At 39.9% G+C, this 17,969-nt stretch overlaps 2 protein-coding genes across 3 annotated transcripts in view; one reads left to right on the top strand and one right to left on the bottom strand.

Moving 5' to 3' along the window:
- Window positions 1-10,178, top strand: part of si:dkey-112e17.1 (uncharacterized) — a 36,205-nt gene extending 26,027 nt beyond the window's left edge. The window contains exons 5-7 of the mRNA XM_058071039.1: window positions 243-385; window positions 4,728-4,952; window positions 5,837-10,178. Of these exons, the coding sequence (XP_057927022.1) occupies window positions 243-385; window positions 4,728-4,952; window positions 5,837-6,499 (1,031 nt within the window). The 3' untranslated portion in view covers window positions 6,500-10,178. The remainder of the gene's footprint in view (window positions 1-242; window positions 386-4,727; window positions 4,953-5,836) is intronic.
- chfr (checkpoint with forkhead and ring finger domains, E3 ubiquitin protein ligase) lies at window positions 5,368-17,746 on the bottom strand. 2 transcript variants are annotated; one of them, XM_058071040.1, is made up of 18 exons: window positions 17,665-17,735; window positions 16,997-17,121; window positions 16,410-16,509; window positions 16,057-16,166; window positions 15,892-15,951; window positions 15,635-15,799; window positions 14,125-14,202; window positions 13,907-14,027; window positions 13,653-13,807; window positions 13,407-13,569; window positions 12,978-13,183; window positions 12,750-12,857; window positions 11,970-12,053; window positions 11,801-11,871; window positions 11,621-11,708; window positions 11,429-11,536; window positions 10,515-10,587; window positions 5,368-9,763 (listed from the first exon to the last, which is right to left on the bottom strand). In XM_058071040.1, the coding sequence occupies exons 1-18, from the start codon at window positions 17,673-17,675 to the stop codon at window positions 9,721-9,723; spliced, it is 1,869 nt and encodes a 622-aa protein (XP_057927023.1). In that variant the 5' UTR covers window positions 17,676-17,735; the 3' UTR covers window positions 5,368-9,720. The 2 variants fall into 2 exon arrangements, with proteins under 2 accessions (XP_057927023.1, XP_057927025.1); XM_058071042.1 differs by having other exon boundaries at window positions 5,369-9,763; window positions 17,615-17,746.
- Between the last annotated feature and the right edge of the window lie 223 nt (window positions 17,747-17,969).

A 17,969-nucleotide genomic window follows, 5' to 3' on the forward strand; every position in this document is an offset into this window, starting at 1 on the left:
CAAAGCAATCAGGGGGCTCCAGTCACGGTGTTAGGAGAAAAATGCAGAGCTAATAAAACGGTTAAGGAATTCAAGTTGGCCTACAGTGTAAGCTGTCTCTTCAAACTGTGAGACCATGTTAATGAAATCCCTTTTAAAATTGGAAATAACCAACATTTCATTCATGTGTTGCTGAAAAATGTCAAAGCAACTTCATTTCCTTGTTGCGTTGCTTCTTATATACGTTTTAACATTTCCTTCAGTCAGTGCTGGTGTTGATGCTTCCCAAAACACACAAGTGGACCTTTCCTCCAGTGGTTTGCCAGAGCTTGAGCTTGGACCAGATGAAGTGTTCATCATATCACCGTTCCCAAGCCCGGCAAGGCCTTCTTTCTCTCCACACACAGTAAGAACTAAAACACCCAATAATGAACGGAATATCAAATATATGTTAGGATTGCGGCACAGTGGTCTAGTGGTTAGTGCGCAAACCTCAGAGCTAGGAGACCAGGGTTCAATTCCACCCTTGGCCGTCACTGTGTGGAGTTTGCATGTTCTCCCCGTGCATTCGTGGGTTTTCTCCGGGTACTCCGGTTTCCTGCAAAAACATGCTAGGTTAATTGGTGACTCCAAATTGTCCATAGGTATGAATGTGAGTGTGAATGGTTGTTTGTCAATATGTGAATGAAATGAATGAATGAATGTTATGATTGCAAATTGTAGTTTTTTTGGAATCCCGATTGTTTCCAATTACCAAATATACAGGAATAACCCTGTTTGCTCAGGCATGTAAACCGTTTTTTCCGAATGTTTCAGAAAGAGGAATATTGACCTTAACCGGAATATTGACTGCATGTAAACACAGTGATTGTTGACCCTGTGACACTAGCCACGTATACATGGACACAAATATTCCAATTCCATTCGGGTTATTTGCTCAAACGGAAAGAATGTAACCTTTGTATACACCTCATTCTGAAAGAAAAATCCGAATCCATTCCGAATGAATATATAATGGGATTCACAGTGGTGGAATATTCCTTTCCCCAATCCGATTGAGGTATCTTGTACCCGCTCAATCGGAAAGTTGTCAGACTGCGTTCTTCTTCGTGGTGTTTTTCTTCTTCTGTTGTTTATTGGGCCTGCACGGCGGTCGAGTGGTTAGCGCGCAGACCTCACAGCTAGGAGACCAGGGTTCAATTTCATGGAGTTTCTATGTTCTCCCCGTGCATGCGTGGGTTTTCTCCGGGTACTCCGGTTTCCTCCCACATTCCAAAAACATGCTAGGTTAATTGGCGACTCCAAATTGTCAATAGGTATGAATATGAGTGTGAATGGTTGTTTGTCTATATGTGTTCTGTGATTGGCTGGCGACCAGTCCAGGATGTACCCCGCCTCTCGCCCGAAGACAGCTGGGATAGGCTCCAGCACGACCTGCGACCCTTGTGAGCAAAAGCGGTAGAAAATGAATGAATGAATGTTGTTTATTGGCGGTTGGCAAGCAGCTTTGGTGTGCATTAGCGCCATCTGTGGAACAGAATCTAAACCCTTCTATACGCCATTCACAAGTCCACTTTTATTCAAAAAGAAAATACATATCTATATAAAACATGTGCCGAGCTTAATTATAAAATATTAGCAAGATTGAACTTTATCTTTTCCTGTTCCCAGGTGCGTTCTTTCAGCGAATGCTGAGATATGACGTAAGACGCAACTCGAGATGTTCTTCGATTTAAAAAAAATGGAGGCGAGCAATCAGCACTGGACTGCTAAGGAAAGTTTGTTTTTGATTCAAACTAAATTCCAAGACTGAACGAAGGAAAAACTGGCAATACGGAGTTATTCCAACAAGTGAAAGAAAAACTCGAGGAAGTTGGTATCACGTGATGTTGGTGTTTACGCTTTACTACGCATGCCCCATTGACTATTCTGGTTGATTATAGCGGACACGGAATATTCCTTTCCATGTATACCATTGCTTTCGGAAAGATCAATCGGAAAGAGAAAAACTCCTCATGTAAACGTGACCTACTGTGACCTTCTGTGATTGGCGTACATCTACCTAAACCTATAAAAACGATACAGTCCTGAATGGGAAACCACAAAGATTGATGGCAGGACTGTTGAGGAAGAAGCCGTTTGACCAAGCATCCCCCCCTCGCTTGCTTTTGTGTTCTCCTGGAATAAGAGTTGGCAGGAATAACAGTTCTGGCAGCTTTTTTGAAGGACTGGCAAGCTTTTCGGCAGCCTGGGCTAATGGAGTATTATCCACAGAGCCAGATTCCCAGCTCCGATTGTGTGTGCGTGTGTTTGTGTGTGTGCGTGTATTGCATGCATGCATGCTTTGGCACACAGTGTGTGGTCTTGCCTGTGTGTGTGTCCTCACTGCAGACACCCCTGTAAATAACGTTGCATGGGCTAAAATAGTTGACTCATTCCCAGATGAACTTCCTGATCCATGTGTCAAACCTTAATGTAAGCGTGCATTAAAATATTTAGTTGCATTATATGAGAACCGATGCATGAAAATCCATTTGAATTGAATAGAGACACTTACAGGTCTGGCCGCCCCCTCCCCCCATTGCTTTGGGCTTTATCACAGCGCTATGTTCTAAGGCTGATTTGTCACCTTGTGTATCAAACCTAAAAGTCATTGTGTTTGAGAGGCTTTAGTGACCAGAGGAACACTTTATTTAAACCCCCAGCTAATTCTTGTCTAGACAAAGCTAGCTGTTAGTGACTCTGTGGGAAGGATTATTCTAGGCTTGTTCGCCCACTGATGGGTTAGCAACCCCTAAAACCTTCACCCTCCCTGGAATAATAGCAGCTGACCGATCAGGAAGGATAATGTAGCATGCACACGTCCAGCCTGTCACTCGCCATCATCCTTTTCCTTCAGCAAATGCATGAATGAAGCTCAAATAAAAAATATATATCATGTTTACAAAATTTACTTAACCAAATAGCTGCAAAGTTAAAGTCAACTGTACTTAACAAAAAGTCCATTGGTCATTTACTACTACAGTGGAACCTCTGTTAGCATACGCCTCGGTTAGCATGTTTTTCAGGTCACGCCAAAATATTTTGCCTTGGTTTGTATACATTTTCCTGTTAGCGTACAATACGGTGTACATCTTGTTGTGTTATTAATACACTTTTTACACGTTTTTAAAGTAATTTTCATCATAAAACTTCCTTGTTAGCTTTGCTAATATTATATAATAATATATAATAATATATATTATATTCATTCATTTTTCTACTGCCTATCCCAGCTGTCTTCAGGCGAGAGGCGGGGTACACCCTGGACTGGTGGCCAGCCAATCACAGGGCACATATAGACAAACAACCATTCACACTCACATTCATACCTATGGACAATTTGGAGTCGCCAATTAACCTAGCATGTTTTTGGAATGTGGGAGGAAACCGGAGTACCCGGAGAAAACCCACGCATGCACGGGGAGAACATGCAAACTCCACACAGAGATGGCTGAGGGTGGAATTGAACTCGGGTCTCGCTGTGAGGTCTGCATGCTAACCACTAGACCGCCGTGCAGCCAATATATATTATATATATACAGTAAACCTCGGATATATCGGATTCAATTGTTCCCACTGGTTTTGTCCGTTTTACGGACGAAAATGTCCGTTTTACGCATATATCGGATTTATATCCGGTATATGCGTAAATCTGATTTTATCCGTTATAAAAAGGCACTTCCTTGACTATGTTTCCAATGTACCTGGACGCGCAGGCAACGCTGCAAATGACGTCGTATAGCGGCCTGTCACGATTCGGCGAATCGGAGCGCCACGATGCGGCCATCCGATATATGCGAGGGAAATTTAATGGGAATGCATTGGAACAGGACTGGAGATTTTGTCCGAAATAGGCGAAATCCGTTATAAAAAATCCGATATATGCAATGAATTTTTATTGGAAATGCATTACAGAAAAATTGGTTCTTTTTTATCTGTTCGTTGTGAGCGAATTTCCGATATATCCGAGTCCGATATATCCGAGGTTTACTGTATATATATATATGCAAACAAGAACCAGAAATCAGTTGTTGCGCCTATATGATGTCATCAGCAGTTGACTTTGTAGTTCTTTGCTAACTACCACAGTTATGTCAGTCTAAAAAAAAATTTGCAGTTTAATTATAAAGAAAAATAGTCTAAAAAAATCACTCATGGCTGCCAGTGTGAAAAATAATTCACAGGATCAGCCAAACCATGAAAATAAAGTGTGACTTATAGTCAGGAAAACACGCTAATTGTATCCGTATGATTTTCTATGGGAGAATTTGATTTTGTTTTTTATCGGTGCATTTGGAATGGATTAATGACAAAACCTAAATGGACGTTCTGCTGTACCGCAATTGAAATGGGTTCTCAACCTTTCTGTTCTCTTGACCGTTGTAATCGTCTTAATAAATAATGAATGAGTATGTGAGCCAAACACACTCAGTTGGCTGCCTTTTTGACTGAGCGTGCCAAGCAAATCAGTACACTTCCTTCTCAATAAGCCAGTTATTTAGTGTACAAAACAATCCGCAGGGAGAGGTGGAGGTGTGAGGAGGAAATGCTTGGTTGTCAGGACCAAGACCAGTATTGTCCCTGCCTCCAGAGTTCTGTCCATATAGAATACGATGCATGCAAACTCTTCTTACATCATGACTACAATGCAGGTTTTGAAACATTGCTATACTCACACTTGCCTGTGACATGTTGTGTCTGAGCAGAGGGAGAGGTTCCTAAGGCACAGTGACACTGGACCGAGTCCTGCCGGTGACTGGACCCCACCTGACTCCACCAACTTACCTTCCGGTCCCTCCAGCGGCAACTGCTCCAGACCAAGAGCGTGGAGCGTACGCACCTTCCAGGACTTCCTCCCTCCACTGCCGCAGCTCCATAAGAAGTGGTGCAGCTGGAACTCTACCAGCCCTTTCACCAAACTCATGGACAGCGTCAGTAACAATCAGAATCATATTCATAAAAATAATGTTTCACACTTGGAATATTATTTCTCAAAAACAAGCATGAAGCTAATTGGAGAATCTAAATCAGGGGCGTACAAACATTTGCAGCTTCGATTTGTATTCTAGATGACAATGCAAATTAGTGTTACATTTAATAATACAATAGAGTCCCTGAAAAAACAAATGCAAAAAAAAAAATTTTGATACTTAAATCCCATAATATACCTCTGTTATTAAACACATGAATTTAGTGAATTTTATATATGAAAAAAAAAAACAACTAGGCTGCACGGTGGACGAGTGGTTAGCACCCAGGCCTCACAGCTAGTAGACCAGAGTTCAATTCCACCCTGGTCATCTCTGTGTACTCCGGGTACTCCGGTTTCCTCCCACATTCCAAAAAAACATGCTAGGTTAATTAGCGACTCCAAATTGTCCATAGGTATGAATGTGAGTGTGAATGGTTGTTTGTCTATATGTGCCCTGTGATTGGCTGGCCACCAGTCCAGGGTGTATGTACCCCGCCTCTCGCCCGAAGACAGCTGGGATAGGCTCCAGCACCCTCCGCGACCCTTTTGAGGATAAGCGGTAGAAAATGAATGAATGAATGAAAAAAACAACTGTACTCATAAGGGTATGTAGTATTTACTACATTTGTATGTAGTATTTACAAAATGTGCACTTACCAACCTCCCGTCTTGTCAAAGAGCCTTCAGGTTCTGGAAAATGTTGGGTCAATTCAATTGTGAGACGGCGCCCTCTGCTGGATTCATAGCTGTGGCACATGTTTTTCCCCCTGCAGATAGCGCCATCTAACCACTTTCTATTGAAATGACCATAAAAAAAACACATTGTTTACAATGTCATTCCAGGCTCCTGCCTGTCTGGTGGCCGACAACAACAGGAAGGTTTTCTCTGACGTTCACCTGGCATCCAAGATGGACAGCAGCACCATCTCTGACTCTTCTATCAGCAATGCTTGCCATCCGCTCGGTCAAGTCGCACAAAGGCAGCGGCGTCTCAACTCAATCAGCAACCTGCGGCGCTCCCGCTTCACGGGGCCTTGCTTCGGTTTGTTGTCTGGGACGGTGGACTCGAATAAGACGTCCGGACTTAACCATTCCCAAAGCTCCCAACCAGAGCCCATCTCCTCTGCTTCCTCCATGCAGTGTCCCGTCGAGAGTGGCCAGGCTGCTAAAAGGCATGATTTCCTAGGTGAGGGTGATCACCTGAGCGTCCCCGTGTTTGCCATTTCTGAGGAAGAGGACCGGCAGCCTCTGGTCTTAGCTGAACACCTGGGTCAAAGCGCTGGACTGGTTCCGGGGACATTCGAGAAGAAAAGACCTTCCAGCGAAACCTCCAGCCCTCAGAACCAGAGAGCTAGACCGGAGTGGCGGCCGTGGGGGAGTCAGGTATCAGGTGGGGTTTGTCCACTCCCTTCCGCTGCACCCCCCACCGTGACCGAGTCAAACGCCATCAATGGCTGCCAGCTGCCTCTTAGTCAGTCGGCAGTGTTGTGCAGCAACCACATGTGACCGGGAAGATTCTGACAAGACTTTTATGGGCCAGTGAAGCATTCATGAACCCTCGTTAACGCCCATTTGCTTCATGATTGACAGAATCGACTTGTATATTGATTTCTGGTATACGTATCTTCTATTTCTGGATACTGTTCCACGTATGCAGAGGTCTTTACTGCCTAAGGTTTGCAACAAACAACAGTATTCTTCAGTGGACACTAAAACCTCAACATTTAGGAGCACTTTTTCAAATCAGGTTTCAGAGGTTTGATGTAGTTTCCTGAATTACTATACTTAAAACATCACATTACTTTCTATTGTATTACATGCCAATACTCTTTCCATCTAATAGGTCTACGTGTTCTGTAAAGTATAAAACCAACATACGCTTATATACATATACAGTATACCTTTACTGGATTATAAAAGGGAAATCAAAATACTGTAAAAAGTATACTAATGTACATTTTTAGGGAAATCTAGCTTAAAGAAGAAAAATAGCAATCACAATAGTATTTATCAAACGAGTGGACATTCATTGATGGAAAGTTGGAATATGGAGTACTTAATAATTAAAATAGAATGAAATTATTTCAATGAATAATGCTCAGTTTTGATCTCCATACTGAGTGGCAGATTTGCTGTAGTCAAATTAAATATAAATTAGGGGTGTCCAAAGTGTGGTCCGGGGTCCATTAACAGCCTGTGACTTTTTTTTTTTTTTTTTTTTTAATCAGACCTCAGCATATTCCAAAAACAGCAAAACGAAGGGGGGAAAAAAGTTTCAGTTGGCATATGCATAGTTGAAAAGAAGTATGTTTTCAGCCTGGATTTGAACATCGCCAAAGTTGAGGGCTTTCTTCACATCACCAAGTCAGATTGTTATGTGAATAAAGACATAATTACAAGACAAAACGTAAAAGTTGAATTATTTGTTTAAAAAAACAAAATCATCCTAATAATCCACACAATTTTTCTAAGTTTTTTTTTCTGTAATATATATTAAAAAAAATTCTTGGCATAGTTAGTTTATAAAATGTCCATGTAGCTTCTGCATCCTTTGATTTTTATTTTTTTTTTGTATACTATGTGAACCTGATTCGCCAAATTATGTACTGGCTTCTGGGTTTATTCAGAGTCTAAGACGACGTTTCAGTTCTCCGAGCAACATACTTTGTCAGTTTATGCTCAAAGACTAGCTAGGACAGCTCTAGTCCTACCTTCGGATTGGCCGAGAAGAGAATGTGTTCCATAAACTAGACTTAATAACGCTACAGCTGTCCTATCTAGTCTTTGAGTGTGAATTGATTGAGTTGCGATTGATGTCCTGGATGAATGAGGATATGTCATCCATGTTCTTTTGACAGTTTGAAATCCACGCAATAATGAAATTAGGCTAAATTGATAGTTCCAGCTTTTTAATGTTATGTTCCGAATGCAAACCATATCTACTATATGATGAATGTTAAAGACAATCTTAGCTTTGCTAATACAACACAGGAACACGGCCAAACACTTCTTTTATGTACCTTATACTCTACGGGGGTCTAACCCGACCTAACGGCACATCATAATAAACCAGGTGCTTGCATAAAGTTGCTGACATCACAGAAGACATTTTTTTTCAGTGTCATGAAGGCACCTCTGGTACCTGCAATCATCTCCCATACTTCATGTGAGGTAGAATAAACCTTCACCCTCTTCCATTCCAGCTCAGTCCAGACTTTTACACGCCAAGCGTGTAAATATTTGCGTTAGTATACAACATATCTCCTGTCTCCGGGCAAATGCAAAGTACTACTCCAAAGCCTCTTTAATACCGATTCCTGATTGGAGCGGCTTGGTACTGTTGTTGGCTTACAGTGCCCAGATCTCCGGTGGGGAATAATTAAAACTCAGCCCTTCTGTCGGGGGATCGACTGGACTTGTGCGGAGAGTCTGAGCTGCTATGGAATGCTTGAATGGTTCTTACACCATGACTAAGGGGGTAAAAAAAAAACACTTTAACACCTCCAGTAATTTCAACCCCTGGGCAGAGGACAGAAAATGCTCATTCAAAACAAGCTAGATCACGACTGGGAATACTGGTACTAAAATTCAAACAAGAAAATAATAAATATGTTAAAAATTGAAGAGCTATACGTGTCAACTTCTAGGGACACCTGAATGAAGACAGTTATAAATCAACTAAAGATAAGTGATAACAAGTCAATGCATAATTGACTGGATGCCAATCACGACTGTTTAACAGTTTCTTCATATCCACCAGCAGTTCTACATAATCTTGAATCTATTATCTACAAAGAAATATTCTTGCACAATGTGTACATCCGTGTTACAGAGTACAGATTTTTTTTTTTAAATCAAGAATTTTAGATTCATTTAACCAGTTCGACACTTTTACAGCAGCGTTGTTTACCTGAGAAACCAGAGAGCTACCAAAAATCCAAGCACAATCATCAACATATTGACTAAATAACTCCAATTTGCATGATCGTCTCCAATGAACTGCAACTGTTAAACAGAACATTGCCATTCAGAATAGCCACCATTACTACTGACTCTTCTTATTGATGTGTTTAAGGAAGCAGATTAGTGATATCAACAGCTTCAGTAGCCTGTGCCGTAATGCATCGCTTCTGGATATTGATGCAAAATAAAAGTATAAACAGTAAAAGGTAGGATGACAGGAAATATTTTTCAAATATGAAAAAAGGATTGATTAGTTCAGTCCTGTTATGCAGAATTGGAACTGACTGATGCATCCATACAACACTGATTAGTAAGTAGTATGACTATTTAATATTCTAAACTCTAATAATATGCAATTGAGTTTGCATTGTGGAAGCCCTTAATTCCTATGGCACTAGGTTACATCACCAACTATACATAATACAGTAAGTCCAGCTCAAAACTAGAGAATGAAGCAGCATAAATCATGCTTACCGAAGTGCGTAAACAGCATAATATATAATAATAACTGCCACATTTGCTCTTAACCGAGCAAAGTTTAAAAAAAAAAAAAACTATCAAATGTTGGTTCTACGGAAGCTCTCAACTATAAAAAGTAATGTGCATAGCACTGCTTTAATACAGCCCAACGTTCATTATGAAGTGATAATGATTGTTTTGTGGTTGTGTGTGTGTGTGTGTGTACATTATGGAGGACTGGTAGCCAAGTCAAGCAGGTGAGATGGTGTCTCCACTGTGCTGTGAGTTGGACCGCTTTTGTTGGCTCAGCTCTTGAAACGGGTCTGCTCGCATATGTGGTTGAATTTCCTGAAAACAAGACAGATGGAGAAATAAGTCCACACCCTTTCATGTATAACATTTAGCTACCGCAGGTGAAAACCACTGGGAGAGTAATCAGAGTAGTCATGGCGTAAAAAGAGCCGCATTGCTACCGTGACTCCATCTAGTGGTGAAATGTAGGAATAGCATGTGGAAAACCAGTTGAAATCAGATTACTTTAAATACTGTTAATGTCATGTATACAAACTAAGGCTGTCAAAGAAGTACAATTTTTAATCTGATTAATCACAGTTTTTATATTAATTAATATGATTATTCACCATTTGCAACTATATCTGAAATGAAGTTTTTTTTTTTTTTTAATTGAAAGAAAGGCCAGGATTACACAGTATATATTTGTATGCATGTAACAGCTCCAAATGACATGAAAATAAAAGTTGTTGTTGTGATCATCATGCCATTATTAAGTGTCGTTCCAATAACTAGAGCTCTTCAAGATACACGTATAGTGTCGGAATTACATGTTTACACAGCGTCAGGCCCTGTTTGATTCTGTGGACGCTACACTGTGCATCCAGTCGTCGTCAAAACAGAGAAGCGTGGCTTGCCATGATGCGTATGAATCACTTACACACAAAAAATAACTGCCGTTAACTCAGTATAATATGACAGCCCTAATAAAAAATAGATGTATCATTTGATTAATTCATCATGTCCAATGCAACAGAGTGTACAAATACGCAATGCAATCAAATTGCATACAGTATAAAAGACTTACATTGCATGATGGGCCTTCACCTGTGTACGACAGTTACGTCCCCAGTAGCAGTCGGGACGAGACAGCACAGCAGCTAAGAGGGGGCGTAATCAAAAATTATTTTAGCGCACAGGAAATTCACATTTCAGCAGCAAAGAGGACGTGTAAAGTATGATCATAATCAATGTCAAAGCAACAATAATGTAGAGTTTTTTTAAATTTGGTTACAAATTGGGACAAATCCATACCATAACGGCGACCACTTGGATGTCATTAAGAATAGTCAGTGTACAGCTTGTATAACAGTAAAAATTGCCGCAAATATACCGTATTTTCCGGACTCGTCCGGACCCTTTTTTCATAGGTTGGCTGTTCCTGAGACTTATACTCCAGAGCAACTTATAAATGAAAAAAATGTTTATTTACACTGGACACTTTTCTGTTTATGTTTATTTTTTTGTGTAGCTGAATAAGCATTATTAGCATATCTTACATCTATTCAGCCTGTTCTCTATTCTTTTATTATTGTTAGAACTTGCTTTCCAAGATGACGTAATGTCTGTTTTGGGCAAGTAGTTTGTAAAATAAATTACCCGCAAAAAATGCGACTTATGTATGTTTTTTTTTTTTTACCTAATTATGTATTTTTGGCCTTGTGCGACTTATACTCCGGAGTGACTTATAGTCCAGAAAATACGGTACTATACAACGTCTTCTAGTATATTCAACTTTCATTTAGCTTAGTATTAACCCACAAAAAGATAAACTGATATAAAAATGGTTGCTGAAATGTCAGATGTGTACTGAACAGTTTTAATGAAAGGTTTGAAGACACTTACTCATGCTATTGAATGACAAGCTTTGTCCAAACCTCTGACTGGCACTGTATATCAAAATATGTTCTACTAAATTGAATAATTGAACTACCATCTGACCTGGTAGTTCCGATGCGGGAATATTCTGTCTGTACATGTACGCCAGCTCCTTGAAGACCATCAGGCCACAGAACACACACAGGATGGTATTGGCAGAGATACGACTGTCTGAGAATGGTAACGGGACACAAGTTTGGTGAATTATTGTCAGACGACGACATCAAAACAATACGCTGCGTTTCAAGGGCTCACCTGAAAGGGAATATTTCCCCTGTTCTAAGTCATGAACGGCCTCTTTGAGAAGATCCAGCCATGTCCTCCCTCTGGAGGATAAGTAGTTCTAGACGAAGGATGAGACAAAGGTAGTTGTAATCTATACCTAAATAAAAATGTAATACAGAACAATTAAATGCATAAACACAAGAATGTCACCTTCAGGATCTCTGATTCATAGTTGTTGTTGTTCAGCACACCATCCAGACATTTGTCAGTTAGGTTAAGCTCTGCAAGATAAGTAGTTACTCCTGAATTATACAAGTATTAAACAGTATGGTGTAGATTTCAGTATACTAAGTTGATATATTGTTAACAACATCCCTACCACTAAATCGAGCCAGGCATCCTTGACAACCAATCCTCTGACAACCCCAATAAATGTGGCAGAAAGGACGTTGGCATTGCATACCTGTGAAAACACAACACTGTGGTAGCTATGCAATACAATACATTCACAACATTGCAAATTACTACTACTGTATACTCAAATTATATTACTATGTGCAGTATACATTCATTCTCTATACCACTAATACTCAATAGGGTTGCAGGGGTATGCGGGTGGCCAGCCAATCACAGGGCACATATAGACAAACAACCATTCACACTCACATTCATACCTATGGACAATTTGGAGTCGCCAATTAACCTAGCATGTTTTTGGAATGTGGGAGGAAACCATGCAGCCCAATTTAATTACTTTTTTTTTTTTTACTGCTCATCCCTGACCGATCCCAGCTTTCATGTCACCATAAATGTCCAATAAGACAAGATAAAGTCAGTAGATTTGTCAGTAGTGGCTCACTAAATTTCATGCTGCTAGTGGCTAAGTCATCAACAATCCCTCCTGCTATCTTATGAGGTGCGTTTTAGTAGCAAGAGTTACAATGCCATCTACTGTATGGAGTTAGAACGACATTCACAGACAAGTCCCATCATAATGTGTTTATGAGCAAAGGCAAACAGGTAATGAAAAATCTATTTGTGGAGGTCCAAATTTATTTGTGGCGACCCAGAATTGTATTGTTCATGATATACACAATAAAACATGTAAACACTAAACAGCCTTATTACTAAGCTGAGCTGACACTCGGTAAGCACTCACATTGCTGCTGAGTAATCAACTCGGCCCGTCTATCCGGCATGGGCTGCAAACAGCAGGTGCAAACAAGATGGCAGCCTTGAGGAGGGCAGCGGTACTCCTCGTGAGGAGCTGGAAACAGTAGAAGAAGTTGACAATTGAGAAAAAACAAAAAGCAGATATCCCCATATTTAAATTAAATTCCACAATGTCTGCTCCGCGTTCCCCTCCTCAATCTTAGCTATTAGTTACCTGATGGGATGTCCGAAGATGTTGAGGGTTCTTCCCCAGTAGGATTTGCACAGCCTGCATTGGTGGTTAGTTTGACTGGAGGTGGAAAAGAATGAGGCAGAGGTGGTGGTGCCGTAAGACCCGGAACCCAGTAGTTGGAGCCTGTGGCAAACAGCATCTGGCTGCTTCTGTAGCCTGGACACTGTCTGCACAGCACCAGAGGTTGACTATGGACAAAAACATATCAATAAGTGTTTTGGACGCTTTCATTGTGTATGAAGTAATATTTTGATCTGTGAAGTTACAGGCTGGAATTGATTTAAAGGTAGGAGAGAGGAAAACAGGGAACCATGACTCAAACATTACAGTTCATGGAAGATAATGTATTAATTTTAATAAAGATATCCTTTGTCATTAATAAGCTGTAAGTGCAGGTTTTCAAAATTGTACCTAATGTCAGAGGAGTCGCTGTCATTGTCAGAGAGCTCAAAAAGGTAATCCGAGCTGCCCTCCTCATCAGAAAAACACCGTTCAACTTTTGGCTGCAACATGTCCTGAGTGATCTTATTGCGGCTGTCCATGTTCTTCAGGTCCTCCTCGCTTCGACACTTTTCTGTCAAACAAATGCACGCATTATTTATTCACCTGTAACCCATTTTTGCATATGCCACAATTAAAAACTGTATTCACACTAACCTGGGTGCTGAATGAGGTACGCCTCTACTAGATTATTCAGGATGTGGTTCTTACGGATCCTTTCCACAGGGCAGCGGCACGTTGGACAAAGAGAAGAACGCTCCATCCACCCCGAGTAACAAGCAGCACAGAATGTGTGCATACAAGGTTGCAAGCTAACACATGGGGGGAAAGTGTTTATTATAAACACTATTAAGTGTACTGTATTTAAACATACAAAAGCAACCCGTGGTGCCACCTTGGTTTCGTCTTACCTGACACAGTCATGCAGGAGGTCCTGGCAAATTATACAAGTCAGGGATTCTTCCATTTTATCTCTCTTAGTCTCCTCAACAACATCTGTGCTGGATGCACGTGATATTTCATCATCTTTATCTGGGTATACGAGCAAGAATATTATTTGAGGCGTTTTGGAAAATATGCAAGGTAGGTGGATTTAATTAACACCAAGGTTACTAATGAATCAACACACCAGTTTTCCTTCTCTTGCATTCCGGTTCCAAATTGTTGAGCACTTTCTCTGGTGTTCGGGTCACATCTCTGGCTTGGCCTGTTCAGGTAGCAAAACATGTTATGTCTATTTGGAGGTCATTTCATAGAGCGTGTGTTGTGGCTATAAGCACTGGCACTAAAACATTAATACGGTACTGTCATATTATATGAAATTAACAATGAAATAAAGAGGGTTGTAGTATATGAGCACAGTGGTTCTCAGTCTTTTTTCCAGAGAGAACCCCCTGTGGATTCTTTTTGGAGTCACCCATAACAGGAGAAAAACATTTTTGGTTGGGAAAAAAAAAGATCTAGGTCCAAAACAGTGCTCATCTGTGAGAAGTGTTGCTTAAAACATTGGGAAAACAAAATAACTTTAATTAAAAATTTATTACACTAAGCACAAAAAAGCTTTGGACACATAAAATTACCATAAATTCATGGTAAAATTTACCATAAAAAAACATAAATTTACCATAAAATTATCACTGAGGTCCGAGGGCCAGCTCCAACTTGTGGTGCCTAAGACGAGACTTAAGACCAAGGGAGACCGAGCCTTTTCTGTGGTTGGCCCCAAGCTATGGAACTCTCTCCCCTCCCAAGTAAAAAAGACCCCCCCCAACATCGAAAGCTTTAAGTCTCGTCTTAAAACCCACTTTTATTCTCTGGCTTTTAATTTGGAGTGAGTCGTATGGTCCTGTATCTTTTAGTTCTTTCTTTTTATTTTAATTGGTTTTATTTTTTTATACTTTTATTGCTTTGTTTCTTGTTTTTAATTTTATTTCTGATTTGATCTTTTATTTTTGGATTAAATTAAATTTGTACCTTTATTTATTGTATTTTATTTTTACTTTTTATTTTACTAATTTTACTTTATTTTACTAAATTTTTTATTTTACTTTTTATTTTACTTTGGAAACTGTGGGTGGTGCCTTGGATGTCGCTGAGCAACAACAAACCCGACTATGATAACTGGTGTGTATGATGAAGATGACACCTTGACAAGATCACTATATCTCTTCTTTGATTAATTACCGTACAGCCACTGCATCCCGTTTCCACAGGGAAGCAGGGAACGTTCAACCCTGCTAGCAGCTTTACTGTGTTTGTTTAGCAACTGCAGGTTTTCTACTTGAATATTGCTTTTTATGTCTCACTCAGATACAGTAAACTTACTACTCAAATTCTGTACTCATTATATCTTTGTAAGGAGGTAGACTGCTCAAATTAGCAGGGAATCAAACACTAATTTTCCCCACTGTATATACACAGTATATATTTTTTAAATTTCGAGTACCCCAGAAGTGCCTTGAGAACCATTGTATCGACAGACTTATCATTGCAATAAAAAGACTACAATGCTTAAATAATCTATGTGAAATAAGTAGTGGATATTTACAAATATAAATTTACTGTATTGTTACTGTATTTAATGTTTTTTGCGTTAACGCTACAATTGTACAGTTTCACATGGTGAGCAGATAACCCACCTGAGTTGGGTGTGTAGGGTTGTTGAATACACAGGTGGGACGTTGAGGTGGAAGGCTGGGGTTCTTCCTGTGTAAGATCCCGAGGAGCCTTTGAGAGCATGACAGGCTCCACAGAGAGTGCCATTTCAGAAGGCGCGATAGGAACAGGACTGTGGGCTGACATGTCTGATTCAAAGTGGACAGTTACTTCAAAATGACTACTCCAGCCTGTGCAATAAGAGAATGAATCACTTTACACTATAACTTGTGGTACTTACCAAAACTATCGTGTGATATAGGCTGCTCGTCTTGGATTGAGTGGTAAACATAGGCAATATCTGAAAGATGAGGCAAAAAAATGTTTAAAAATCGAGACAACCAAGTAATAGGAGAATGAGGTACAAAGTAATTTTTTTTAAAAAGTTGCATAAATAAAAACTCACTTTGTTCGGGTTCATTTTTCCTGTATACAAAGTAGATCACATCGCCATTTTGAAGCATGTGAGTTTGTTTTTTGACCAGTTTGGCCATGTTGATCACTGTGCCATTGGTGCTAAATACAAAACAACAAACATGTGGACGATTGCAAAAAATATAATTGGCAAGAAACATGCATAAAATACAAACTCAAAGGCTACAACAACAATTAGGTCGACTTGCACTGCATCTGAAAGTGTTATGAAAGCATCTAAAACCTTGTATCCACTGTCCGCATTTTCTCATTAATATGCGTGTTTGGTGCATATAAATGCACTCCTACTCCTATGCAGGTATAATGGTTGAATATTCATCATACCTCATATCTTCAAGCCACACTTGCCCCGAGTTTTCATCTTGCACAATTTTGCAGTGCTCCCCTGAGACCAGTTTGTTGGCAGGAAAAGCCAGATCACATCCTGCAATAAATGAAACAAACACTAAATGCAACATACTGCATTTGATGTCAACTTTCAGACTCGTTCATAACCAGTATTACAATCTATACAAACTGAATTGCATAAATTGGGTTTACGTTACATTGAAAACCTTTTCAAGCGCAGACATAAGCTCACCAATTAAGACTAGACGTTTTGCATTGCAAAAAAGTATGGACCCCCACAAGCCCTTTATCAAACAAAGCAAGGAAATATAGGCCGATACAAAAAATACCTACTTAAAATTCGGCACACATGTTCTCAATGGACGCCTTTTGTTACCATCACAAGAGGCTGTCCAAGTTTGCTGCACTAAAGGCTTTGTGTTTTCAGGGAGGGGGGAGGTTTTTAGGGCCCCAGACACTGACAGCGATGTCTGCATTTACAGACATTTGCAACAACCACCGCATTCACACCAAGAAACGTTAACTGCAGCAATATTTCAAAACAAAACTATACTTATTCCCACCTTTTTTCCGGCCAACTGTGCATTCTCTGTTGAAAAGCAGCACCACTCCTTCACTGGAGTCCACTTTCACCAACTTCCCCCATGGTCGACCTCTTCTGTGGTTGTCCATCTCCCAGTGTTTGGAACTAAATAAGAGGTTAAAGTGTGGAGTGGCAAAAAACAGATCAATTTCTCGCAATGTTGATTATTTTACAACTTTGTCACTGCAAAGAATGCTGAGATCATCCACTTTATTTGTAATTGTAAAGAATACTCAAATCATCAATGAAGAAAACTTATGGAACTTAGAATACGTACTAAGAATCTTCCCTGTCGTCACTTGCAAAATTGTTATTGTAAGTTACACCCTGTTCTCTAACATGGTGGCGAAACATTAGGAGATTCAATCATGAACTAGCAGTCTATATATCTATATCCATGTATATATATACAAAATTTACATATATATATATATATATATATGGGTGTCGGATGTACAAATGACTAGCATAAACCTACACAACTACGTCCTCACTAGCTACCGCTAACGTTAGCAGCTATCTACGACGTACAAATAAATCGGCACTACAAAGCACAAATAGTGTTTAAGTAATATGTATTCTGAAAGAATTACTTTACCGTGGAAAATGATGAGTTTGTTGGCTCAACACTTTGGTCGACAATCCTACCTTACGGTCATGTTCCAACGCGGAACAAACACCACTTCCTGCCAAGCTCAGTGTTGACACTTGTTACTGTGATCAGCGGTGGAGAGAGGGTGCTTGGGATTTGTAGTCGCAAAGGTTAACCCGGAAGTAAGGAAATAGCGTCATCGCTTTTGGTTGAGTGAATTTGTTAATTGATTTACTTTGCAATGTGGTGTTATTTTTGGTACAAAGTGAACTGTGTCGTGGCCTGCTTTATGTATTTTTTCAATTTTGATAACTTTGCCTTCATTTCTTTTTTTCTATGAATTACAGGATTTGATTCAAAT

Source organism: Doryrhamphus excisus, chromosome 4, assembly GCF_030265055.1.
Source record: "Doryrhamphus excisus isolate RoL2022-K1 chromosome 4, RoL_Dexc_1.0, whole genome shotgun sequence".
Classification (NCBI taxonomy): domain Eukaryota; kingdom Metazoa; phylum Chordata; class Actinopteri; order Syngnathiformes; family Syngnathidae; genus Doryrhamphus; species Doryrhamphus excisus.